Source organism: Rhinolophus hipposideros, assembly GCF_964194185.1.
Source record: "Rhinolophus hipposideros genome assembly, contig: HAP1_SCAFFOLD_529, whole genome shotgun sequence".
Classification (NCBI taxonomy): Eukaryota; Metazoa; Chordata; class Mammalia; order Chiroptera; family Rhinolophidae; genus Rhinolophus; species Rhinolophus hipposideros.
Window position 1 is genome coordinate 1 of NW_027669159.1, and position 27,946 is coordinate 27,946.

A 27,946-nucleotide genomic window follows, 5' to 3' on the forward strand; every position below is an offset into this window, starting at 1 on the left:
GCATCTTTTGGAGCAAAAATTAACATAAGAGCCGGTCTTATTTTACTATAAAATTTTTATAATATATAATATATTTATTATTATAAAATAATAAAATTATTGTTTTACTTATATTAATTTTTGCTCAAAAGACACATTAGAGCTGATTGACCAGCTAGATCTTATTTTTGGGGAAACACGGTATCATCCAGATTCAATAATTATTAATATTTTATCATACTTTTACATGAAACTTTGAGTCTCTAAATGTGTGCGTTTTTTGTTGTTTTAACACTGGGGGAAATGCGGTGGAAAATGCAGTAGGAGAAGAGTGAAGGTTTAAAATAAAGTCATGTTTGGGGAGGGATCTGCTTTGTAATGGTTCTTTTTATTCAGCCCTAGCCAAGAGCTTAGAAGAGGCTCTGAGCCACACTGCCGGCATCACTCAGCAGGCCATCGTAGCGCAGAACGCCGCCATCCAGGCCGTCAGCGCCCACTCCAGCATACTGAAAGCGGCCATGGACAACTCGGAGGTGAGCCAAAGGGCGGTTAGACAGGTAGCAGTTAAGAAGCAGTTCTTCCTCCTAGCATGGGCTTTCTCTCACTAAGGGAAGAGAATCAAAAGTAATGGTCTTTAGAAAACATGTTCTTTTTCATGAATTTTACATGTATTTTATCTCACAACAATGATACGGTACAAGAATTCAGATTTGCCTCCATGTGTTAATAGAGCTTAAATGTATTCGCTTTCTGTTTTTTGCTTTTAAATCGCCAACCATTTTTAAAAATTTTTTATTTTGAGATACTTTTAGATTGACATGCAATTGTAAGAAGTAATACAGAGAGATCCTATGTACCCTAAAACTCCAGCTATTTTACATGCTTATGCTGATTATTTAACTTGGATTGAATACTTCAAAGAATAAAGTAATTACACTGATTTAAAAATGTAATACTGGGACCCAAATTTTCCTTCATAATTCAGTCTATAAAAATATATCTTTGTGCTCGCTTTGGCAGCGCATATACTGAAAAATATATCTTGACAAAGAACAAAATACAAAAAACTGTATGTATAGTCACAGGATATAAAGTACAGCATAAGGAATATAGTCAATGGTATTGTAACAGTTATATACGATGTCAGAGGGGTAGTGGAATGGGGGTTATCACTTTGTGAGGGACATAAATGTCTAATTATGTTGTTTTGTATACCCGAAACTAATAATTAATTAATTTTAAAAGGCCTAAATGAATGGAGAGATGCCCTATATAAATTGGAGACTTAATAAAATAAACTTCAGTTATTCCCCCCCGAAAAAAAGAACAAAATAAATAAACTATAAATTGCATGGATCAGGATCATGCATAATCAGTAAAGTTACTTTGTCACCACAACTGTGTAGTTTTTAAAAAATTTAAACACACTTCACAGTGTTTTAGTCATATGTATATCACAAAAAAGGTAAGTTAGACCTTTGGTGTAAATAACCAAAAACTGCAACCTTTGAAAACTTAAAGATAATTGTTTTATTCAAAGTCAAAAAAAAAATTTCAGTCACAGTTCATTCAGGAAAGTGGAAACCACACAGAGAATATTTAGTAGGCTGGTTGTACAGTTGAGGGAAGACTGGAAATTGCATGGCATCAGGAAGTTGGATTTGAACCCAAGTGGACCAATATCTTTCAGAAGGGCACTGATTTGAAGCTTTAAATATCCGATACTACGTTGGTGGAAGGCTGCATAAGAGGGCATTGCCTCTTCCCAGGGAACACACAATATGTAGTGCATGTGGATTAGCCAGTATGAAATCTATTGCAATCCAGATTTTCCACCTAAAGAACACCTTATAGTGGCAGTTAACTAGACTAGGGTGTATTAGCTAGTGTTCCCAAATAGTCAGAAAACTGTATGAACACAGGTTTTGAAATGTTGAAATGGATCCCCACTTCTGTTTTTTCTAGTAAAAGCAAAGGAAGCTGCAGATGCACAGGGTCTCTGGTACATGCTGAATTACTGTATCAAAGCGGTGTTTGCAAACAGTTGGACTTGGCTTGATTGTAGAGAAATCTAGTGTCTTTTACAGGATAGCTTATCCTTGGGCCTCTGTAAGCAGGACAGTCTTTAACAAAGAGAGACATTTTGGCCTCCAGATATGTCGTTAACACTTACATGATTTATAAGTATTTTTGGGTTAGTTATAAAGAGTTCTTAACACAATACCAGGTTTTCTAATAGCATACTATAGAGTCTTGGAAAATTTGTTATACATAGCAAGATACAGATACGACCCAACCTAGCATCCTTTCTTAATGTGTTTTTTTTTTTTTTTCAAGATCGCTAAGGTGGCAATTCACTGAAACATCGTCTCATTATTCACACCATAAAAATAATATGCTTTGTCACTTGGCAACAATTTACGTAGAATATAAAAACAAAAAGCATGCGATAAAAAGATAGAAGAAAAGTACCAAAAATTTCCTCTGAAAACTGGAATTCTTAATCCTGGAATTAGTTCTGTGGATAGACTTCTGGGGCTTGTTGAACTAGGATGGAAAACATCTTTATTTTCCCTAGCCTCAAAATCTTTTCCTTCACTTAAGAATATTAGCAACAAACTGCAGTAGTTAGCAGGACCTGTAATTATGTCACCAGTAGAAAGCACGGGTATTTTCATATCACATTGTAGTACTTGCAAATCTCCTGAAATATCATTTATGTTCTTTACTACTTCTTAATTAGGGTATTTATTAGTCCTACCACTAGGTCTTGGTTTCTGTTTCAGAGCATTAAAAAATACCTATTTTATGACCATATTTCAACGTAATTGGGTTCCTTTGTAATCTTGTCCTTTCATTTTAAGCATTTAAAACTAGTATTCCGAGAAGCTTCCTCAGATTGCCACAGTGGTCCAGTGGCAAGTTTAACCCTGCCATAAGGGACTTGCTTCTTTCAACTTTCCATTGACTATAGAGGTACCTTTAAAACGAGACCATGCTAGATGTCAGTGGGAATACAGTGTGGAGAATTGGTTCTGAATGACCCAAACCAGAGGCATTACTTTTGCTGAGCCTTCCTCCCAGAGCAGCAGGTCCAAGATGGCAGAGGCAGAATCACTTGTATTTCTAACAAGGGAAGATACAGGTTGGGCATCTGTGGCCCAGGACTCTTTACTGAGATGACAGTCATGTTCTGAATGTGCAACGGCCCCTGCAGTGCCCTCTTTGGGTAATTCGAAATATAATTATTGAACTTTCCTAGATAAAAGTATTTTTTTTTAGAATATTTATTAATCATTTTGTTACAAATTTGAATTTGTAAACAACTGTCCTTAGGGTAACATTTCTCTTTTCTGCATGAAAGGTGACCTGCGTAGATGATCTATGTAAACTTCTTTTTTTTTTTTTAATTAAAGTTTATTGGAGTGACAATTGTTAGTAAAATTACATAGATTTCAGGTGTACAATTCTGTATTACATCATCTATAAATCCCATCGTGTGTTCACAAAAGTATTTTTATACATTGATAATTTAGAATGTTCCTGTTCACCTCCAGAGTTCTAGCACAGTGTACTTGCAAGATAAACCATAAGGTAGCTTTGCTTCGTATCTAAACTTTAAACTATATGCACTTAGCAAAAGGAGGAGAGAAAAAATCACTTAAAATTGTTAATTTAAAAATAATTTAAAATAGAGAGTTCCTAATAACATTCCACTCATTGTGTAGACAGTGCACAATGTGGGGAGGATGGAGCTGGACTCCGCTGTGCCTTCGGGATATGGATTCTTACGTCTCATAGCATGAGCATCTCGCTGCACTGAGTGAATTATACTGTTCTGGGTGGGGTTTATTGGTTGGGTTTTGGCACAATGTGTTTCCTAAATATGAGCTAACTCTGCTCAGTTGAAGAAGTGGCCATCAGTTCCAATACTGGAACAAAACCATATTGGACATGCCTAAGAAATTTTCTAGGGAAAATTTTCTAGGGAAAAGTCTTCTAGGGAGACTTATTTATATATGTAAACTTTATATGTGTGTGTGTGTGTGTGTGTGTGTGTGTGTGTGTGTATTTCACATTCTATAAAATTTATCTTTGTGGGGGGTGTTGACATTAGTTAATTTTCACCGTGCAAATTATAGGAGGTCATTCTTTGGGATAATGTTTTGGAGAAGTAAGGGCCCTACAAATGTGTACACTTTCTACTTATCCTTAAATTATGATTTTGATAGACAGGCCAGTAGTTAAGAAAATGTTAAGTACCTGCTTCTCTGAAGAATGATTTAGTCAACAAACATAATTCATGAAAAGTTACTGTTCTTACTAACTTTTTATGCTTCATATCTCCTTTTAATAATCTAATCGAAATATCATCTTTCCTTGTAAAATGCCCATGTGCATAGAAACAACAATCTTTTACAATTTTGATGTGGGAGGGGGCTGTTGATGGGAGATGATTCATGGATTTCTTTGAGCCTAACCTAACATTGTAAATAGGAACATTACATTAAGAGTTCCTGCTCTGGATAATTATTATATATAACTTTTTATCTTTGAATTTAATGTCACTTGTTTCTGCGTTTGGTCATATTGTTCTGTCCTATTACAATAATAGCAGTTATTCATCTTTACATAATTAAAACTTTTTTTGATGTTGATGGGAATTGGGTCCTTTTTTATTTTAAAAATTAACTTATTTTCCAATTACAGTTGACATACAATATTATATTAGTTTCAGGTGTACAGTAGACATTTATATACCTTATGAAGCAATCACCCCTAAAAATGTAGTAATGAAAACTTTTTGTTTAGATTGCAGGTGAGAAGAAGTCAGCTCAGTGGCGCACAGTGGAGGGTGCATTGAAGGAACGCAGAAAGGCAGTAGATGAGGCTGCTGATGCCCTTCTCAAAGCCAAGTAATTACTCATGGACTTTAACAAGTAATTAGGGCCTGCCGGTGGCTTTCTTTGGTCTGGATTTTCTTTGTAGCATCTGTATAGAAAGAGGAAGCAGAGAAAATCTTCCCTCCCCTCTCCACCTGTTCTTAATCTGTATCGGTATCAGAAACACATTTAAAAAGGAGAGAGGGAGTAAAATATAATTAGCCCAAAATAAATTTGACAGAAACCTATATAAGGGATCTTGTATAAAAAGCAATTTTCTTTGGTTATTGCTTAGGTGAAGCATCTCTACGGATTTACTGAAATTCTGCCATAATTTAAGATTTTTCTTGAATGGTTTGAGCAATTTTGTCAGAATTTAGAGAGTATCTTACAATCTCTTTGCCTTAGCTACTAAAGTAGTTTTATGTCATATAATAAGTTAGTTGATTTCTGGAAGTTGGCTAAAATTAGGATCAAGTAAGTAAACCAAGTACAAGATCTCCCTCTTTTGATGGAAATCTACATTTGAATAAACGTTTTCGGTTGCGTAGTGGAATCGTTATTTGTCATTCAAAATTTTACTCTCTTCCTAAAGATATTTATTATTGGTAGAGAAAGGAAAGCCTTCTAAGGAAGCCAGCATATCTTTTAGGAGATTTAAGACATTATGCTCACATCCCTCTAGATCATGAGTCAGGGCTCTGAGCCTGTGTGTTGTGGTGGGCAGACTACAGTCCATACGACCTGTGAAACATTCTGAATCGTGAGGCTCCCCAGCACCTGGCTGCTTGCTCAGTGAGCTCTTTGGCTTGCTTCCTCCCTCCCTCGCTTTGCCTTCTTTATGTGTTCTCATTGTCAGGGCTGTCAGCTTAAGCCTTGGAAAGCTGCCGTTTATTGAGTGCTCTCCATGTGGCAGGCACTGTACCAGGTACTTACAGGAACTGCTTCTAATCCGTTATACAAGTGTGTGCAGCAAAGGAGAGGCGAGGCTGGTTGTGACTCCAGGTCTCCCTGCTTCCGAAGCCTGTGTTCCTCTACACCATGCCACTTCCCTGGGTCACTCTAGTAAATCGAGCTTCTGACCAAGGTGTTTTCAGTTGTTGGCGAGGAAAGCTTTTCTGCCTACTGACTGAAAAAGCGTTGAATAATGTTTTTCAAATATATTTTTTTCACAGAGTATAAACAGTTGTATGTTGTATTGACTTCAAACTCTTTAATGAAGTTGACAAGGAATAATGCTAAATCTTTGTTTTGTTTTATTGGTTTCCAGAGAAGAATTAGAGAAGATGAAAAGTGTAATTGAAAAAGCAAAGAAAGAAGAGGTTGCTGGGGCCAAATCTCATATAACCGCTGCAGAGGGAAAACTTCACAACATGATAGTTGATCTGGATAACGTGGTCCACAAGGTGTGTTTTTTAAATGTCTTTTACAAGTATTCTTAGTTTTAAATATAATCCTTTAGTCAAAGGGTTTTAAGAATTCAGGAAAATTATAAAATTCCTACCATCTCTCCGTTTTCCCCTGCAAAGTATATTAGTTGTTACTAATTTTAAAAACTTAACTTGGACACAAAGTGGATCATTCAGTATTATTGATACTTTTTATGATAGGTAACATTTTTGGTCGTGGTTATTACCACTTTTGAAAATTTCCATTTTGTAGGCAATCTTCTGTCTGCACTTGTGATCTGTATGGGTAGTTTCTGGTGGCTCAGAGAAAGGGATGGGGCTCAGAGTAAGCTGGAAGGGAGCTTACCCCTAGTATTTGAATAGAATTAGAAGGAAACAAAGACAAGGCTTATGTTACTTCTTCTGAGCTTTAGATTTCTCTCTGTATGTTGTTTCTATATTCCCAACCAAACAAATAAATCAGTGAATATAAGTACTGGTTTTTGGGATGTAGTATTTTTGTTCACTTTAACCACATATCCCTTGTGTTTGTCCAGGTTGAAGCAGCTCAGTCTGAGGCTAAGGTCGTGTCTCAGTATCACGAGCTGGTGGTCCAAGCCCGAGACGACTTTAAGCGAGAACTGGACAGTATTACTCCAGAAGTCTCGCCAGGTTGGAAAGGGAGGAGTAAGTACAACTGAAGTGTTGGCACTTCTCTGTTTTTGTTTTTTAACAACTGATCAACTAATCTAAACTTACTTCAACTCCATTCATCTAGTGCAAACCTCTGTGGCATGCATATCTCATTTGGCATACAGTACAGTGTTTGCAACATTTTATTTTAGTCATAGCCATGACGGGTGGCATACCTGTGACAGTATTCTCATGGTTTTAGCCATAGTGGACACAAGTTCCAGCCAGTGTTTAATTCCATAATCCATGATTCCAGTCTGTCCCTGTTACTCAAAAACAAAATTTTTTTTTTTTGGAATCGAAGTGAGAACAACATAGCCTCAGTTCTATTAGAATATTACACATATGTAAACTTGTTCAAAACCTTTGGTACTTAAAAAATATTCATAATGAATTACTTAAGGCACGCCTTTTGACTTCTCTGTGACAACACTGTGGTTGAGAATTCACCCAGGGACGGTGCAGTGGAAAGGAAATTGGTTGTGTGGCTGTTGCCTTGCGAATAGCTTAGACTGAGGGAACTGGAATGATTAAGCAATGACACAGCGGAACTGCAGGGAATAGTCACATTTTCCTAAAATGCTGTAAGGGTGGTAAGAATTAGAGGTTATCAGTCTCAGCAAGTTAAAATACTGTTTAAATGCCATTGTCTGTTAGAAACTGAACATCAGGTAGGATGTGGAGAATCAGTGTTAGAGGCCTCTCTAGGCTGAAGGTGTCAAGGTTGCATCATGGAACCCTTGCTGGTTTAGGAGCTGAGGCAATAGAGACCAGTACAGGAATTTTACCTGCATAAAGGTCAGCTAGGGAGATTTCATTGCAAGAAGTGGAGTCAAGGCTGTCAAAAACTTACTCAGACATTCAGTTAGTTTTTTTAATGTAGTTGACTCACTTAAAAGGGAGATACCAGACTCATGTCAAAGCAAAAAATAAAAGGATTTATAAATGAGCATATTGTGCATAATTGAGCACAATATGAGCATATTGAGCATAATTTATTAATATGAGCATATTAATATGAGCATATTATTAATATGAGCATATTGAGCATAATTTATAAATGAGCATATTGTGGAGAAACATACAAAGTTCAGTCTGGGAACAGTGACTTGTTTGCACATTGTCCTTTAAGCTGATTAGCAGCTAGTGAAGAGGGCAGCATGGACAGACTGTCCTTGAGCAGGCTCAGTTAAGCCACTTCTGTAGTTTCTCTCATCAGAGTTTCTCAAGGCCTGTGCTTCATTGAGGTAACAACTGAAACATGGTATCACCCCATAGACCTTCTCACTTCCATTTTCCTCCACAAGTCACTCTAATACATGACCTTATTTTGTCCTTTGGAAATTGTTATTCCCTGGTTTTTGTGTTTGTTATATATCCATTAGGTATAAGCCCTCGGCATGGATATGACACTGGTGGGTAGTAGGGAGTGTAGACTGGCTGAAATCAGGTTCAAGGGGCAGGACAGGCTTTGTCTTTGGAGTTAGTTATGAGTGTTATCCTTAGGAATTTGCATTTTCTCATTTAAAATACTGGTCTTGGATCTTCCCACTAAGCTAAAGCCTACTAATTTTTAATTTTTGCATGCCAGCGTCAGAAGATTTTAACTTCTTAAAATTTGTTTTGCTGATTTTGAAAATGCCCACTGTAAAACATGAAAATAAGAAAAACAGTCGTTTTCAACCCAGGCATTGTTGGCTCCCCCAGAAGGACATTTGTCAACGTCTGGAGACATTTTTATTTGCCACATTGGAAGTGCTACTGGCATCTGTGTAGTAGGTAGAAGCCAGAGATGCTGCTGAACATCCACAGTATACAGACCAGCCCCTCACAACAAAGAATTATCTGGTCCAGAATGTCAGTAGTACCAAGGTTGGAAACATTTCTTTAATGTAGCATGTTCAAAGCGAAAGGCCCCTGCCATATAATCTCTGAATTATCTTTTTTGTACAAACTCCATTTACTGTTTCGTTAATTTTTAAAATAGATTATATATTCCCATGATACAAAATTTATAACGGACAAATGACATCTGATGAAGTTTCCCTTCCACCCCTGCCCACAGCCACAGTTTTCCTCCCACTGTTACTGATTTCTTGTGAACCTCTGGAGATAATGAAATGCTCCATGATTACGCCAGCCCTTACTAGATATCCTCGCGTCTGAAATCTGAACTCATATAAGACCTCTTCCAAACTTGTTAGTACTGGTTTGTGTTATCAGTTATTGTGCTCTTATTCGTTTTATTTTCCCAAGTTATAAATGTCTCGGGAATAATCATTTATCTAATACTTTTTCTGTGTTCTCATAGCTGAGCAATGTCAAACATATAATAATAGTTAATATTGTTGAGTATTATTTTATGTCTAGATCGTGTTTTAAGTGCTTTTTCACGTGTATTAACTTATTTAAATTTCATGACAGCCCTATGAGGTAAGTAGTGTTATTATACCCCTTTTATAGAGGAGAAAACCAAGACACAGAGGTGAAGTAATTTGCCCAAGGTTGGGGATGGAGCCAGGATTTTATTCTTACCCACTAGCCTCACTGTTTTCTGTCTCATTGATTTGTATTGGCAGCATCTGACCCTCTTTCAGGTTTTTGAGGAGTGATGATTGTAAAGAGGAGGAAAATTCATTTTTATAAGATTGACAGTGGAGGGAGGGATACCTAAGGACAAGGAAGTTGATTAAAAGCTGCTGGAGTACACCTGAAATCTATGTAATTTTACTAACAATTGTCACCCCCAATAAATTAAAAAACAAAAAACAAAAACATGTTGGCACAAAATTAAAAAAAAAAAGTTACTGGAGTAATCGAAGGGCAAAGTGATATGGGCCATCTAGTATGTGGGCCAGGGGCGCAGAAAATAAAGAATAGGAATGATACTGACATGTATCATTTAGCAATTGATTTGTTGAACCATAAATTACAGTTTCTAGTGAAGTTGATTAGGTATATACTCCGTGATCCAACAATTCAACTGCTAGGTATGTGGTTAAGAAGACTCAAATGGGTGCCTAAAGATACGCACAAAAATATTCATAGCAGCACTGTTTGTAAGAGCAGAATAATCGGAAACAGCTCAATGTTCATCCCATATTGCAGTGCGAATGAACCAGAACTGTATCTCTCAAACACAGGTGTTAAGAAAAACAAAAGGTGGCAGAAGAATACATGGAGCAGAATACCACTTATGTGAAGCTTAAGAACATGCAAAACAACCATATATTGTTTAAAGATGCATGCATGTGAAGTATAACAACATGAATGATAAATACCATGTTCAGAGCAGATATCACTGTGGGAAAGGGAGGAAGAGCCATTAGGAAGCGTGCATGCGGCTGTTGCCAGGATTGGAGAATGGGTGCAAGTTGTAAATTGTCAGTATTCCCAAGGCACATTTCCTTTATTGCCTATAGACCGCTATAGATATAGCCATATTTATGTGCCATGGTGAGACCGACATATTATTTCTGACCTTGTCGATCTTTGCTAGTTTTTTCTTCAACGTTGGGTCAGATTCCTGTTTCTTTGATTGAATACCAGATTAAGTGGTTGAAATTACGAGCCCTTTTGTTTGAAAAGTACCCATTTTTGAACTTGTTGGACCCAGGATGTTAAGAAGAGGCAGGAGACAGGCTGCAGTTCCCCTCCCCTGTCACGTGTTCCCACAGTGGTGCTTGTGGTCATGGTGGGGAGCGTCCAAACTATTCAGAATGTTATTTCTCTCTTCCTTACGGTCGAATCAGGTGGTCATGGTTCTTAGTTTAATTTGGAGAGGTTAAATGCATATTTAGTGTGAGTTCACTGTTTTCAGGTTTCCAAAAAGAGTAGTTTTTTAATTACTTGAAATGTTAGTAGAAACCTGGTGCTGAGAACATTCAGGACTGTGTCTTAAGTGAAATACTCTCGGAAGTAATACAAATGGAATTATAATTTCTGTGTAAAAACAAAGCTGGTAGTTTTAGCTAAAATAGAGGTGAGTTCCTGGAAATGAAAACTACTTTTAATATCAATGACTCTTATTTTCTAAAATGTTAGAACTTACCTTATTTATAGAATCTTACAATCCTTTTAAATTATAGGAACTCTATTATTTTGCTTTCCAGTATTAACATATGCTTTTTCTACTGGTTTCTCATTCCTTCTTGTTTACTTTTGTATATTCTTATTTAATTATTAATGATTAATAACTGAAATATGTATATCCTTTTTTTCAAACTGTTTTTCTTTTCCTTTGTAGCTGTTTCTGACCTAGGTGAGTCATTATATGTCTTTTATGTTTAAAGACTTTTGTTTTGAGTCTTAAAAGACTGAAGTCTTTTTGTTTTGCCTACGGTTCTTATATTAAACCATCTAATATAAAGTAGAATTATGTTACATGTGATAAATCTGATTTGGATATTTTTTACATCCATGTTCTCTCATCTACAAAAGTGTTTCACCAAGTGATCAGAAACTTGTGGGGGCGGGTGTGTGTGTGTGTGTGTGTGTGTGTGTGTGTGTGTACATATTTTTTTATTTTGTAAAATTTCAAACATTACAAAGTAGGTAGAAAACTATAATGAACTCCTATGGACCTATCACCCAATTTCAGCAATTTTCAACACATGGCTAGTTTTGTCTCATTTATTCCCACTGCTTATTTTTAAGCACATTACAAATATCATGTTCTATTACTTGTAAATAACTTTCAGCATGTTTTTTGAAAAAACAATCATTATACCATTATCACACCTAAAACAATAATTCCTTAGTGTTATCAAATGTTCAGTGTTCAAATATCCCAAATTTTGTTCAAATCAATATCCAAAAGAGATACACAAGTTGAATTTAATCGGTTAAATTTCTTATCCGTATTTTGTTTTTTGCTTTTCAATCTACCGCGTTACCCTGAAAGTAATACCTAACCGGACAGTCAGCTCTAATGCGTCTTTTGGAGTAAAAATTAATGTAAGACCTGGTATATCATATCATATTATACCCAGTCTTATATTAAAATAATATAATAGTAAAATAGTAAAATAAAACCAGGTCTTACAGTAAAATAAGACTGGGTCTTATATTAATATTTGCTCAAAAAGACGCATTAGAGCTGATTGGCTGGCTAGGTCTTATTTCAGGGAAATACGGTATTTATTATAGAACTGAATCATTTGTTATGTAGTATTTCTCACAGTCTGTGTTTTGCTGTTAGAGCCATAATTCTTAATCAGTGGTAATATATCAGAATACTTTTGGAGTGTGAAACGGGGGAAAGAGAGTGGTTAAGCCTAAATGAGAACCTTTGAGCATGAGTGTTTTTTTAAAGCTCTACAAGTGATTTTGATGGACAGCTCTCGTTGCATATCACTGTCTTAGATAATATCTGTTTAAGAAAAAATGTACAGACTCTTATAAGGGAAAATCAGAGAATTTGATGTGAGTTTTGGGAGAAAAGAATCCTTAATTGGATGCCTGTTACGACTAGTCGTAATTATACATAAAAATATAGAAGTGATTGTATATGTAAGTTTTGTCTTTAGAGGCAAAATTATGGTGAGTTATTCAGCCAGTTTATAATTAGTTCAGATTAGAAGTACTAATTTGGGGGAGGGGGGAATAAAAGAAGTACTCATTTGGGTTCCTGAAACTTGAAGGCCTATCAAAATTACTTTGCTTGGGATTGAAGACGGCCTAGTTGTTCACCCATGAGCTATGAATATCTGATTGCACTGGAGAATCTAAATCTCTTCAATTGTTAGCTTCTCTTCTCTTTTCTTTACAGTTGTTAAAGTTAAATTGTAATCAATTGAAGCAAGTTACCTGGTGGATGTATAAGTGTGGTGAAATAATAACACTTGAATGTGGTTTCTGTGTAGCCGACAAGCTCTCTACTGACGACCTGAACTCCCTGGTGGCTCATGCACATCGTCGCATTGACCAGCTAAACAGAGAGCTGGCAGAACAGAAAGCCACGGAGAAGCAACACATTGCATTAGCCTTGGAGAAGCAAAAGCTGGAAGAAAAGCGGGCATTTGACTCTGCAGTGGCCAAAGCCTTAGAACATCACAGGAGTGAGATACAGGCCGAACAGGACAGAAAGGTAGAGGAAATGAGAACAACTGCCTAACATTTTAAATGAACCTAAGTTGATTATCTACTTTGAGAGAGAATACCAGCAGTCACTGACTTTAAAATGCTAGATGTAAGTCATGCCAACCTACCGCTTGAATGGAGCTTTGGCCTTTGTTCTAGGGGAGGATTAATCTACTAAAGTTCCTTTATGTTGAGCAGATGCAGAAGTGTAAGAAAGTAACAAGCTGCTAGTATCCAGTGGAGCCTCTGCCCCTTAAAGCTGCTGGAAGAATCTCTGTTGGATTCTGAGTATATTTTTCTCTGCTGATATTTTTAAGTAGTTGTTGATTAAGAATGGATGCAATAGCTCTTTAGTCTTCTGTCTGAGCACATCGTGTAGTAAATCGGTGTCTGTAGGCTGATTTGGGAACCTGACTACTCATCTTAAGTTTGTGTCCTCTCAGCTACACAGTTGACCACTGGTCCTTCTTGAAACTTTTCCTTCCCTCATCTGCCAGGACACCACATTCTTCTGGCTTTTCTCTCACCTTGGTGGCCACTTCCTTACCCTCCTTCTTTGCTCAGCCTCTCAAATACTGGCATGCACTGACATTGGCTCTGAAACCCTGTATCCATCTAAACTGTCCCCAGGTGCTCTTAACAGTCCCATGGCTTTGAAGTGTAACTGCTACCTGTCACCTGAGACATTTGTATTGCTAGCTCCGTCATCTGCCTTGGCTTTGGTTGCCTCTCCAGTGGCCGACTTGATGTTTCCAGCTGGATTGTCAGTAGTCCTTTCAAACTCAGCGTACTCAAAACAAACTTCTTGATTTCCTCTCATCAGTCTCCCAGCCCCTCCCTCAGCATGTTTCTCTCTAAGTACACCTCTTGAGCTCAGTCCTGTTTGCTGTGAGCCAGGCTTCCCTTACTTATTTACCGGGTGCCCTGGTATTTTTGGGGGGAGGGGGGACACTTGATTACATCTTTTGCCCTGGGGTCTTTGCTCTGTCTTGTACATGGTTCTGGTTCCTGTCTTTAAACCTTAGTTCTAAGCTTGGCTATTACCTCAGCAAGGCCTTTTCTGTCCCTTCAATCTCAGGTAGAGCCCCTGCATTACTTACTCGCATGTTGCCCTAGTTATTTTCTTAAAAACAAGTATCACAGTCTGAGAGATCTGCTTTGTTTACTTGTTTACTGCTGACTGTCTGCCCTGAGCATCACTGCATCCTAGCATATAGTAGGCATTGCCTGGCACAGGGCTGGCACTTCATAATATCTGCACTGATTGAATGGATTCATTCACTTATTCTATTGTTTCTGAGAATAAGTAAGTTAATGAATTCCAGGTAACCAGTGTTAAATAATGTATAATATGACCCATGGCTAATTGTTAGGTGAGACATAATATGCTTTTCATAGCTTTGGTTTGATTTGGCCCGTGTTGAATCTAAATTTAAAATAAGCAGTTTTCTTTGTTTAGAAAAAATTGTATTCAGCAACTTCCAGATATTTATTTATTTTCTTAGCAGTTCTTCACAGTAGGCATTATTCACAGATGATAAAATGGAGAAATGAAAAGATGATTTTCCCAAGGTCACGCAGAGGGTTGTGATGAGGCGGTGTTTGATCCCAAGTCGTTTTATTTATTTATTTTTCTGTGTTTTTGTTTTTTACCCCCCTTGTTTTTATCTCAAGTCTTTGTAATGATTCACCCCCCCCCCCCCCCCGTGACCTGGGATTCGTTAATTCTCAAGGGGGAGTGTGTGTTTCGGAAATGACAGTGTTGGTTTTATATAGGAAACAGCCTGGTGCTATGGAGCCAGAGGGACCTGTTTGAATTCTGATTTTTGCCACAGCTTTGTGACCTTGTTTGAGTCACCTTGCAACGTTCAGCTTTCTGATTCATATAAGAAGTAGAAGTGTGTTTGCATGCATGGCACATGGGGTCAGGACAAAGAAGCTGCTATTTTCCTTGTCAGTAGCCTTTTCTCTTTTTCTAAAAACACATGTGGAGCATTGGGATTTAATCGTGACTGGGTGTGTTTTCGCAGGTAGAGGAAGTCAGAGATGCCATGGAGAATGAAATGAGAACCCAGCTTCGCCGACAGGCTGCCGCCCACACGGATCACTTACGAGATGTCCTCAGGGTTCAAGAACAGGAACTGAAACATGAATTTGAACAGGTGAGGACCTGTTGGTAAGCGCCATCCGCCCTTCTACCGCTCTCCACTTTCCGTTAGTAACAGTCCTCCTTTCCTGTTAACACGCGCTGACCGTCATTCCCTCGGAGGCTGTGGAAGAACGGGGAACGATTTCTAATGGTCCCTACCCTTGGTGAAGAGGGCATTTTGTATATTGGCAAAATTGCTCCTTTTTACATAAAGCTGTATCTATGTGTTATCGATCAGATGTGTTTTGTACTGTGTCCTGGTCGTTGGAAGCCTTCAAAACTTTAGGGAGGGTTGTTGGTACATGGGGTTTCAGGAATGCAGGTAATAATACTTGGCACAATATTAATGAATGAATGGATATAGATATTATGGATTCATAATATCAGTGCACAGATATTATGAAGTGCCAGCCCTGTGCCGGGCAGTGCCTACTATGTGCTCGGATGCAGTGCTGCTCAGGGCAGACAGTCAGCAGTAAACAGGTAAACAAAACAGACATCTCAGACTCTGATACTTGTTTTTAAGAAAATAACTAGGGCAATATGAGAAAATTGACACTACTTTATCTCCACAAACTCCTGTGGATTATATGGTAGTTCTTAGATTTTTATATTTGAGGAAACTTCCCGGACACATTAAGTTTAGAAATCATCAGGATACCTTTAATCATAATTAGTTTCTGCTCAGCAAGTAATTCATAATATATTAGCTTATTACCGTGTTTCCCCAAAAATAAGACCTACCCCGAAAATAAGCCCCAGTTAAGATCATCAGCCAGACAGATGCATTTAGTACGTTATGACGATGTTCCAGAAGATGACATGACTGTATCTGAATAAATGTAGATTGTTGTACATGAAAAAAATAGAACATCTCCTGAATATAAGCTCTAAAACATCTTTTAGAGCAAAAATTAATATAAGACCTGGTCTCATTTTCTGGGAAATACAGTATAAGACCTGGTCTTATTTTCAGGGAAATATGGTATTTTGTCTTAAGAAGAGAATAAGGTTTTCCACGTAAGGAAATCTTCCAGAAAATTAAAATTTATGCCCGTATGAAAAGGCATTGTAAGTTCTATTTGATGGGTATTTTTCTGAGAAAAAAAAGAATGAATATATATATACGCCACTGAATACAACTTAATCTATTATGTTTGTGTGGCAGCATAGTTACTTTCTAAAGTTGGCATTTTCTCATTTTAATGACCTTTCCTGCTAGCCTGCTTCCTTTAATGTTAGGTTCCATTTGTAAATTTGTAGGAAGTCATACATCACATAGGACTTTTAGGAAATTTTGAAATCTTACGTAGTACAGGTGTTTCATGACAACTGTTTTGAGATTCTAAAGGCCCTCTTTGCTTGTGGAGGTGCTGTTGCTGGGAGTCTTCGTGTCGCCACAAGTGGCATGCATTTGAGATAGCGTCACTTTTTTCTGTACACTGTGTTTTATTTCAGGACCTATCGGAGAAACTCTCTGAACAAGAATTTCAGTTTCGTCGGCTCAGTCAAGAGCAAGTTGACAACTTTACTCTGGATATAAATACTGCCTATGCCCGACTGAGAGGAATCGAACAGGCCGTTCAGAGTGAGCGCATGGATTTCTTAGATAATTTTATTCAAGCCAACTTCCAGTGAGGATAATGGGATATGTGGATCGACATTAGGTCATAGAGATGCTGATGTCACTCTAATAAATTGTATTCATTTTGTAGAAAATTAGCCCCAGATTTAGTAAATTTGGAATGTAGAGAGTTGTGTGAGGAAATTTAAAAAGTCTAAAAATATAAATAACTTGGAAGTTTCACTCCTCATGTGACAGACGTGAGATCAGCATTTACGAGGCAGTTTCCCCAGCACACTTTGGTTATATCTCACATGCCCTGAGTGGAGGAAAGGGTCTGTGTGGTCCCGCGCCTGCCTCCAGGCTGCGCAGACCTGTCTCCAGCTCCATTGTGGGAGGGTTGTCTGCAGGTGCTGATTCACTGGTTCCACTCACCAGACAGACACTAGTTTACTGAAGCCTCCATTGTGGCACAATGAAAGGGAAATGTCTTCACAGTGAGGATGCTGATAAAATGGGTGTCTTTGGGGGATTAAGGAATCTTGTTTTGTCAAAAATAGGTTAAGTACTCATGAAATTTCAAGATCCATTAGTCCGTTAAGTTTATTAGAAATCTTGCATCCTTTTTCCGGAAGTATCTGAGGGCCTTAGCATAAGTCTTAGTCTAATTTAAATATCATGTTTCCTTCTTAAACATTTCTACAGGTAAATATATCTGAATTAGATGTCATGCATTGTCCTAGCTATCCCAGGAAGAGACGGAAGACTGAGTTGTGCTTGTGCACATACAGCCTCCTAGTTTTCTCCAAGGCTTTAGGAAAAACAAGTCCTCATCAAATTATGTCGTGGCTTGTTGCCTCCTTTGAAGAGGCCAGCGAGAAAAGAACTTGCCAGAAACAAATGGTGGGATGGGGTGGAAGAGGCTCTATCTTCCATATGTGTGGAGTTAGCTTGCTGAAGGTACATCAGTTCTCTGGATGTGTGAGAGGACATGAAGTCAGGTGGAAAGAAAATGGTCGTCTCTCTTTTGTTTATAGGTCATGCAGTCGCTGAAGAGGAGGCCAGAAAAGCCCACCAGCTCTGGCTCTCGGTGGAGGCATTAAAGTACAGCCTGAAGACAGCATCTGCGGACCTGCCCACCGTTCCCCTGGGCCATGCAGTTGAGGCCATCAGAGCCAGCTGTTCTGATAGTGAATTTGCCCAAGCTCTAACCGCAGCTCTCCCTCCAGAGTCCCTGACCCGTGGGGTGTACAGTGAAGAGACCCTTAGAGTCCGTTTCTATGCTGTCCAAAAACTGGCCCGAAGGGTAGCAATGATCGATGAAACCAGGAATAGCTTATACCAGTACTTCCTCTCCTACTTGCAGTCCCTGCTCCTCTTCCCGCCTCAGCAACTGAAGCCACCGGTGGAGTTCTGCCCCGAGGATACAAACACGTTTAAGTTACTGTCGTATGCCTCCTATTGCATTGAGCATGGTGAGCTGGAGCTGGCAGCAAAGTTTGTTAATCAGCTGAAAGGGGAGTCCAGACGAGTGGCGCAGGACTGGCTGAAGGAAGCCCGGATGACCCTAGAAACTAAACAGATAGTGGACATCCTGACAGCCTACGCCAGTGCTGTAGGAATAGGAACCACTCAAGTGCAGCCCGAGTAAGGCCTAGGAAGTCTCGTACAATCCTATTTCTTGTCAAAGGAAGTCAGCAGTAATACATGCAGGGTTTGCAACAGGGTCCCAGAATTGTCTAGAAAGGAGCAGGTTATAAATACCATTCTAAATGTTAACACCTGTTGCACTTAACGTTATTTCCACTTGCTATCATGTCGGTGAACTCCAGGAGTACTTTCTTTGCAACTTGTGTAACATTTTAGTTTTTCAGGTTTTACTGATCAGGCTTGTGAGCCAATCAAAATAATGTTTGTGATCCCTAATTATTATTGATTTAGCCCTTGGAGCAAACTGAATAAAACAAAAGATGAAAACTGAGTAGCTTATCCCTTTTCAAAAAGTGCCATTTCAAGTTCATTGTGTGTATAGAAAAATTCCTTAAGAAGCAGCAACAGAAGCAGGAAGTCCTGCACACAGTTTCCAGGCTGTGAATTGCATCCCAAAAGTCCAACCAAGGCTTGTTCTTGGCTCTGAAGGTTCTGGTGAACTGATTCCTGCAGGTCACACTCAAGGGCGAGGGATAAGCCAAAATGCCAACGTATTAATCATTGGAGACATGTCATTCTAGTGATTGAAGGGCACTGGAAATAGTATGTATCCCAACTTCTTTGATTGCTGCTACAGGAAAAAATTGTATTTTATATTGGGAACACGCACACACACACGGGACCCAGTACACACATGTATACATGAGTTTCTAGAACCTCTGCTTCCCCTTTCTGCTTGTGATGCACTGCTTTCTGGTCTGTAGCATTAAAAAAAAAGTTGGTCTCTACTCACAAATTAATTCAACCCTCAAAATGGGTCATGGCTCAGTTCGGAAATACTGGTGATGTGCCTTGCTCCTTTCTGGTACCAGAACTGTGAATCTCTTCATTAAAGGGGGATCTTAAAAGGGCATGAATAATTTTGTGGTATACTTAAACTGATTGCTACAAAACCCAGAGAACTTTCTTACCCAGTTCACGTCTCTGAAGATTAGGACAATTGCTGTATTGTGTAAACATTAACAAATTCCTCCCCTTTATTTTTTGCTGTTATAATACTGTTTTTCCCCCCAAATTGTAATTTTTTGTTGGGGTTTGTGTGTTCACAAAAAGATTATTGAGGAGGCACTCTTGTTTGAGCAACATATCTGCAAATCATGAAAAAAAAGGGAGGGGAGTTCTGTTAAATTTCTGCAAGTGTGTGCCAGCCCCTGAGTTTGGGTTGGTACATTCAAGTTTGCATGATGCTCGACCTGGTCCTTTGATTTGGGGAATCTGTTGGTCCCTTTTGGCCTGGGTTGATGTTGATATTCCTTATGTTCCTCCTAAGTGGATTTTTAATGCAATAAAACAACATTTAGTTTTCCCTGATTGGAACACATGCTGTGGGGACAGAGTCCCAGAGAGCAGTTTCCAGACTCTCGGCCTCCCGTGGAAAGGTGCTGGCTTGGGTAGTAGATGGCTGTCAGCTGCAGCTAGTTGGCCGTCAGCTGCGGCTAGTTGGCCATCAGCTGTAACCGGTTAGCCATTGGCCATTGATAAGACTGCCGTGGCTATGTTGGTTGGTTGGTTGGCAGGCAGAAAAGCGGACGGCAGACTGCGGATGGTGTGGATCCTACTTCCTGTGTATGTCTCGCCCGGCCACCAGCGGGGCTGAGGGACAGGAAAACCCCTTGTTTGGGGTACTGGCAGATGTTTGCTCCCTGTGTCTCCAACCCAGCCACCAACGAGAACATAGTGGTATGACTCCCCGCTCTGTGGCTCCGTGGGTGTTCCTTTTTGGTCTCACCATATCCTGTGTTCTTATGTGGGGAGTGGGAGCTGAGACCTGCAGGCCGCCCCACTTGACACATGCTTTGTGTAATGTCTTTAATTCCTGCAGGTAGAGGCACTCTTAGCACCTGAGGGCTGTTTAGTTCGTACTAGAAGATAAGAGGTTCTTTTCAATTCTGCCTTTCGCCCCTTTGGAAACGCATGAAATTGCAAAATATATTAACTTGCACAGCTGACTACATACCGACTTGTCATATTAGAAGTGACTGTAATTTGTTTTACTCATGAAATGTATAAAATATTATAGATGATAAGGAAATCTAAATTTCTCTGGGAGTTGGGAATAACTTCCTTCTAATGTGATTATCTGAGCTGAGAAGTAAGCAACATGGAGTGGTTTATTTTCGCTCTGTAAATCAAAATAATGAAGCTTTCAATTTTCCTTCAGCGAACTTCTCCACCCCCATCGCAAATTGGAGAATAGGATGATATGGAAAAGGGGACTCTTTGGCCAGGCCTTGATTTCCCTTCCTCATCGCTAGTAATAATCATCCTCAGGGGTCACTTGCAACCCTTTAAGTGAAAGGGGCCTTTACTTGGGCCTAAAGAGCCTTTACCTGGGTCCTCAATTCTACCTCAAGGAGGTGGAATCCAAAGAGCCAAGGTCGGAGTAAGGTTGTACATAGGCCTGGGCAGTCAGGCCAGGGAGCTTCTCTTCAGCACATTTTTATTTAAACTGCAAGTGGCAAGTTACACCTCTGCCACTCCTGACTTGAGCATGAAGCCAAGTCATTTCTGTCTTGCTGAGGTTGTCTCAATGTGTTTTTAATTTTTATTAAATTTATTGGGGTAAAATTGGTTAGTAAAATTATGTAAGTTTCAAGTGTACAATTCTATAATACATCATTATATATCACACTGTGTGCTCACCACCTAGAGTCAGTTCTTCCATCACCATATATTTGACCCCTTTTTCCCTCTTTTATCACAACCCCCCCCTTACCATCTGGTAACCACTAAACTGTTTTCTGTGTCTATGAGTATTTGTTTCTTTGTCTTGTTCTTTTGTTGCTTTCAGTTTTATATCCTTCATATGAGTGAAATCATGGTTCTCCACTTTTTGTCTGACTTTGCTAAGCATGATAATCTCAAGATCCATCCATGTTGTCACAAATGACAGTATTTCATCTTAATGGCTCAGTTATACTCCATTGTGTATATACACCACATCTTTATCCAGTCTATCAAAGCACACTTTGGTTTCCATGTTTTGGCCACTGTGAATAATGCTGCAGTGAACATAGGAGTACACATATTTTTACGGATGTTTAAAGATTTTTTGGTAGATATCCAGAGGAGGGATTGCTGCGTTGTATGTTAATTCTATTCGTAATTTTTTGAGGATCCTCCATATTGTTTTCCATAATGGCTATACCCATTTACATTCCCACCAACAGTGTATGAGAGTTCCTGTTTCTCCACAACCTCTCCAACACTTGTTATACTTGGCTTGTTGATGATAGCCGTTCTAAGAGGTGTGAGGTGGTATCTCATTGTGGTTTTGATTTGCATTTCCCCAATAGCTAGTAAAGTTGAGCATCTTTTCATACATCTGTTGGTTGGTTGTCTTGGGAGAAGTATCTGTTCAGGTTCTCTGCCCCTTTTTCCCCCAGTAGATGTGTTGCTAAAGCCCATTTTAATTGGATTGTTTTTTTGTTGTTGTATGAATTCTTTATATATTTTGGATATTAGTTCCTTATTGGAGGTGTTGTTTGCAAATATCTTCTCCCATTCGGTTGGTTACCTCTGTTTTGTTGATGGTTTCTTTTGCTGTGCAGAAACTCGGCATAATAAAGGCCATATAGACAAGCCCTCAAATGTTTTGTTGAACCGGAAACATGATAGCATCTGATTTCCATACTTGAGTCATCTGTGTGGCAACACTGGTTACTGCACACACGCCTCTTCCCTTTACCTTCTCATTCCAGGAGTCTTGACTCCCGTTTTCACTTCTGATGCTCTGGTTTCTCCTATTCCTTTTAAGTTTCTCAAAACTAGTTTCATTACCGTGTCCCCGACTTACAAAGCGCCATTTTCTGATCTTTATTTTTACGGTGGCTGCTTTATATGCCATTGCTGCTGCTGCCTCAGCTGGGGCGTCAGCGCAGCACTACATCCCCTTTCAGTGCCCCAAAGCTTTTCAAACCTTGATGCTGGTCTTAATTGGATCTGAATTGTGGTTTAAAAGGTTAAAAATAATTGCAAAAGCAGCAATTACTTTTGCACCAACCTAATAACTCAAACCTTTCTCCTCGTTTAAAATGTTAAACTGGGTTTAGGTTGTAAATGTTTCTCATATGAACATCAGCTAAGAATTGTTGACTGTTCTGAGAGGTCTTGCAAATGAGGGGCCTCACTGCATCACCAGGAAGCCACTCGTGTTAGTAAGTGCCGTTACGGATGCAGTACTTGAGTTGTATTAAAGTGACAGTTATGAGGAATAGACAGCAAATTGAGAAAGCTAGGAATCTAAGCAAAAACTGGTAGGTTACTAACTATGGTGTAGAAAAACATCTTTTAACTTTTAGAGGTTAATATTTCACTAGTCAGTGAAATAAACGTTTAAAAAGAATGGAAACCATTCCTATATACCTTTTTTCTGAAAAATTCAAAGCAGTTATTTGCCAAGAGTGGGGTTTGGAATCCTGTAGCAAAGATAAAACCACCGAGCTTCACGTCACCCGCTTTGCACTACAAATGCACATGACACCAGGCCACATGGCCTGGTCATCAACTTTGTAGCTGCAGAGCACTGTGGTGACGGCTCCGGGAGGGCTTGGAAAGGGGAGAAGTAGCCCACTTCTCAGTGAGCACTTGGCCAAGGTGCCAAAGAACTAGAGGAAAGAGGCTGAGGGAACAAGCTTCTGGCAGCCTGGGTCTCCTTGGAAGTTGTAAGCCAAGGTCAAAGGCTAATGGGCCCAATCTGTCTTTTGCTCATTTGCTTTGACGTTGAGGAGCTAATGGAGCAGTATCTGAGTAGTTAACTACTATAATCCCCCTTCCTTTGTCCCTCAGTTAGATGTCTTAAACTCTGACATTCTAGGACCTGTGAATGGTTCCTGGCATACAGAGGATGATAAATGGAGATGGGAATAGACACGTGTAACAGACATCGGTCCAGGAGCCCCCAGATGCCAGACCTGGCAGGTAAGGATGACCGTGTTTATGTGCGAGGACTCCTGGGGCCTCAGTAAATCAGACTCGGATGTGGTGGAAGCCCCGTGCAGAACGCTCCCACAAACCCCAAGTTCCTGTCAGCTTCCAGTACCATTTGAAAGTCACGGTGGTGAGAGAGAAATGCTCGAAGTAGAGGTTCTTGATCAACTTGTTACCAGCAATACACAATCATGCCCAGAGGACATTTCAATCCTTGGTCATGACAAGCCCTCACTGAGGCTGCTTCATACGTTTAGCACCATGAAAGGTGCCAGACGAAATGAAGAGGGAGACAAACACCTGTGCAAGTCCCAAGTCTCGTGGGAAGGCCACGGCAAAGGCTATACAGAAATAATAAAACGCACACACACGGACATTAATTACAGTATTTATTTACAGCCTTCATTTTCCCAATTGTGCAGCCTAAACTCCTGCCATTGTCACTTAATTGATTATAAGATGTGCAATTTTTTCCCATCTACATGTCCCTGACATTGGGATACTACTGACCCAGTATCAACTGTGACGTAACTATGAAAACCTCCCTTCGACACCGTTTCTAAGGTTGAGGAAGTAGCAGCAGCGACACAGCAGCAGCCAACAGGCTGAGGTTCCCACCGGGAGGGTGAGCCACCCGGCGACAGCTGACAGGCGAACGTGCACGTGCTGAGCGTATGCTCTGCCGGGCCTGTGCAGCTCGCAGTGTGTGCCCAAGGCGACCACACGGTAGTGCTGCTTCGCTTTAAGCCCTGAATGGGCGGTTTAGTTCAGTATCGGATTAGGAATTTAACCTGAACAAGTCAGTGCTGTATCAACTGCATTTCAAAGTTCGCCAACTCGGCATTCTTGTTTCATTCTTACCCTGGTTAAGTAGTAAAATCTCAGTTCTCAAGTGGAATTAGAGTGGCTATGCCAGCCAGGCCCCAGCTGCTCCTGATTGGCCACTTTTATTTGCCTTCATTGATGTCACTGTCGCTGTCACTGCTGCTGTCACTGGTCAATGCAGCTAGGTTTCCCAGGGCTTCCCTGTAAGGAAAATAAACTGGAACGTTACACTGCAATCCAGGCATGGGGATAGGGAATTCTGCAGCTTCACTAAATTACATTCACAAAGGAAAAGGTTCCAAGAGCCACAGCGATATGCCTCCCTGACTTGTACGCTCAATGAATTGTTAAATCAGTAACACATCCTGACTTTTTTACAAAGAATGAAGGACATTCAGGGGGTAGTAAGGGCAGATGCAAATGTGCTCCATTTTTAGAACAGTCCTTCCTGGTGACGAGACAGGAGCCAAGTACTTACTTTTGTTCCTGGCTGATGGCAAAGTCAGCCATGAGTCTCCGGGTGAGGCCCTCACAGACAGGCAAGCTGAAGGCACCCGCCAGCTTCACGATCTCAATGGCCTGGGCAGGGCTGTTGGAGGCTTTTGCGCTGTCCATAAACTCATTCAGCAACTCATTTCTGTAAAAGAAAAGCAAATGTCAACATTCCCCAACTAAACCCCCAAACCCTACTCCGTCCAAGATTTACTTGCAACAGCTAGCATTTTATTAGGTTGGTGCAAAAGTAATCACAGTTTTTGTAATTTTTAACCTTTTAAACCACAGTTACTTTTGCAACAACCTAATAGAAAGTTCCATCATAAAATCCTCAACCGTAGCTTTGGAGGCAAAGTCCCATGAAGTCTAACTTGGCCAGATAACGCACACGGTTCGCTAGGCGGCACAGGTCTATTCATGGGTCCCCGGAGCTGTGATCACTGACACAGATAAGTCAGCGTCTGCCGTGGGTGCCCGAGACGGAGGGCGCAATGGTCCACCTGCGTGCCTATCAGAAGACTGTCCCCGCAGTGGCTGAGGAAAGTGCCATCACCCCACAGTAAGAGTTAAGCCCACGGAGGTAATTCAGGATGTACCCAGGCAGGCCTGTTAACTTCAACTTACCTTGGGATCTTATTATGCTTCCTGAAAAGCCCCAACATCTTCCTGTTCAGGACGAGATAAGAGAAAGATTATGTATGCTAACAGAGCAGAAGGCAACCAGACGAGCACAGCTGGTCCCGGGACTCAGAGATTAAGTGTCCCTCCTAACGACAGCAGAAGCCCCTGAAGATGCCAGCCGGCTCCCAGCCATCCTTACGTCACAGTCACCTCCCTCCTCCCAAACTTCACGTATGTACGTAAGTTTCACAGACACATCTGACTCGCTGCCAGTGTTGAGACGTGCTGGGGACATCCTCTTGAAGACGATCACTTCCGTCTTCCAGGGATGGAGTGAGTCGCATGGGCAGCTGGGAGACAGCACGATCGCTGTCCTCTCCCACCTCCCAGTGTGAGTTCAGTGCGTCCTACACTTACGTTATGAAGAGCAGGCTCAGAGTAAGGCTTCAGTCTCGTGTATGTGCTCACCACCATCCTGCCACATGCAGGACAGAGGGGAAACACACACACTCAGCTCCCATGACTTAGCTGAGGTCCGTACCCCTGCGCCAATCATCACAGCCTGATTCATAACGAGTCTCGACCTGCCCGAGTTAACAAAGTCAACATCACGTTTCTGTCACTGGCAGCGTAGCAGGTCACGTGTGTGCTTCATACTCCTGAGACCAGGTGAGGCAGCAACACATCATCAGCTTTTCTGGGAGACAGTGAACAGCCATTTTGGACTGACAATCGTGTGCAAATTAAGTTACTTTTTTTGTGCTAAAGAAGCCACGCACCAGTATTCCCCACTTACTGACTCCAAGAACGAACATTTATATCCAGTGCAACACACAGCAGAACCACCCAACTGGGAGGACCCCTACAAAGTACTGTTTTACTGACTCCTCTGCTTTGGGAAAAATGAATATGCATAAAGTCTCCATTCACAATCAAACAGTAAAAATTAGCATGTGGAATGAAGAGCTGATGAAAACACGTAACTAGAATACAAAGCAAGGACAGGTTCTACTCAAGGCCATGTTTACTCCTTTCAGGTAAATGCCTGTTTCCAGAAGTCCAAGTACACAGCCCATATTCTAAGGTGGGTGGTGGTGGAACACCCACAAATGAAACACCCAAATAACCTAAACATCCAAAACATTTTCAAAGATTCTTTGATCACTTTGTCTTATTTAAGTGGACAGACAAGTAACTTGCCCACAGATACAGAAAACAGAAAGGTAATTAACGGAAAGAGAATGAGCCCATTGAACCACATCCTCTCTTAAATAAATCATATATACTGGTCTTCCAAAAGTTTGCTTGTCCTCTCTTAAATACATCATGTACGTGTATACTGACTAGACAGCTCCTAAAAGTTTGCTTTTCAGTTTTGGGGAAGTTTCCAGAGTTATCTCATTCATCCCCTGATAAACTACACATCACACAGCCAAATGTGAGAAGCTCTACTACCCAGGATAATATTCTCTGAGATCCAAGTACGAATGCTTTCAGTTTGCAAGTGTGTGTCACTCACCAGGCTTCCTGGCTTCTCCCTGCCCGTAAGAACAGGACCGCTATACAGTTCAGAGCGTTCGCTGGCCAGTCAGGGGCGGTCTGCCTGGCGTCCTGGCTTTCGTAAGTAGACTTGATATCCGCAGCACAGTCAGCAAACGCCACCTGAAGCTGAGAAGCTCTAGGAATTAGCAGAACTTCCTAACGACTTTATGAGAATTTAAGTTCAGGAGACTACATAGGACCATTAAAAGTTTTTGAGCAATGCATTTCACCATGTGAACACATCACATATATAGCACACAAGTAAGTGAAAAATAAAGCATCCTGCCCTGGGGTAAATAATTTGATTAGCCCCATCTTTCAAATCCAACCACCGGCTTTCTTTTTAGATTTTTTTAATGCAAGCTGCTACTGTCAGGATATTTTCATGTTGGACTAGAAGAACGAGAGTGACTTTAGAAACAGTATTCTGCTAATGGCTGGATATGTTTCAATGTATAATTTAAATCTGGGGTTAGATGGCGTAATTCTCCACAATGATAGATGGAACCAGGGAAACCACCCCCACGGGGCCTGCAGTGATACACACAGGATACACTGGTTAGAAAACACCTAATCATAAGGAAACCTCAGTGTCAGTACAACCCTACCTCTGCTGGATGCCGATCTCTTGCCATGAGCATCAGAATCTCTTCTTTCAGGTCACTGCGAAAAGTGTGACCATATTCTTTACTATCTTGAAACAAAACAGGAATGTGGTGAGAAGTGATCACTGTAATGTAAAACCAACCCTCTCTGGCTGACCTTTATCTGTTGTCAGTTGTTACCCGTATTTTTCAGTGAGTGAAAATAAGTTACTGACATTACCTAGTCCAGATTTATGTCAGGATTCCAGAAAACCAGTAGGCTGATTCACAGTAAGAATGGACAAAAAAGTAGTGAAAGCCGTGGCTGCTCCCAGGCAAGTGTCACACAGCACACACTACGAGCAGCCACCAGCTCTGAGATAGGACACTGTGTTACAGCCTGTGAGAATCGTGTGGTCTTTTGTCAAAAATGGAAGTTTTCATCACAAACAACGTTAGCACGTTTGTTAATCAAAACATAGGACAATGAAGTGCAATGGGCC

The 27,946-nt window shown here is 40.2% G+C and overlaps 2 protein-coding genes across 3 annotated transcripts; one reads left to right on the plus strand and one right to left on the minus strand.

The window, feature by feature from the left end:
* The first annotated feature begins 347 nt into the window (after positions 1-347).
* Positions 348-21,270, plus strand: LOC308495664 (MICOS complex subunit MIC60). The gene is made up of 9 exons (XM_081080637.1): positions 348-512; positions 4,792-4,895; positions 6,133-6,268; positions 6,808-6,937; positions 11,190-11,204; positions 12,808-13,031; positions 15,055-15,186; positions 16,632-16,761; positions 17,775-21,270. The coding sequence occupies exons 1-9, from the start codon at positions 498-500 to the stop codon at positions 18,386-18,388; spliced, it is 1,500 nt and encodes a 499-aa protein (XP_080936763.1). The 5' UTR covers positions 348-497; the 3' UTR covers positions 18,389-21,270.
* Positions 21,271-23,748: 2,478 nt separating this feature from the next.
* Positions 23,749-27,631, minus strand: LOC308495665 (small ribosomal subunit protein mS39-like). Of its 2 annotated transcripts, XM_081080638.1 has the most exons (5): positions 27,468-27,631; positions 26,837-26,985; positions 25,321-25,362; positions 24,680-24,838; positions 23,749-24,402 (listed from the first exon to the last, which is right to left on the minus strand). In XM_081080638.1, the coding sequence occupies exons 1-5, from the start codon at positions 27,498-27,500 to the stop codon at positions 24,324-24,326; spliced, it is 462 nt and encodes a 153-aa protein (XP_080936764.1). In that variant the 5' UTR covers positions 27,501-27,631; the 3' UTR covers positions 23,749-24,323. The 2 variants fall into 2 exon arrangements, with proteins under 2 accessions (XP_080936764.1, XP_080936765.1); XM_081080639.1 differs by lacking the exons at positions 26,837-26,985; positions 27,468-27,631 and adding an exon at positions 25,572-25,881.
* Between the last annotated feature and the right edge of the window lie 315 nt (positions 27,632-27,946).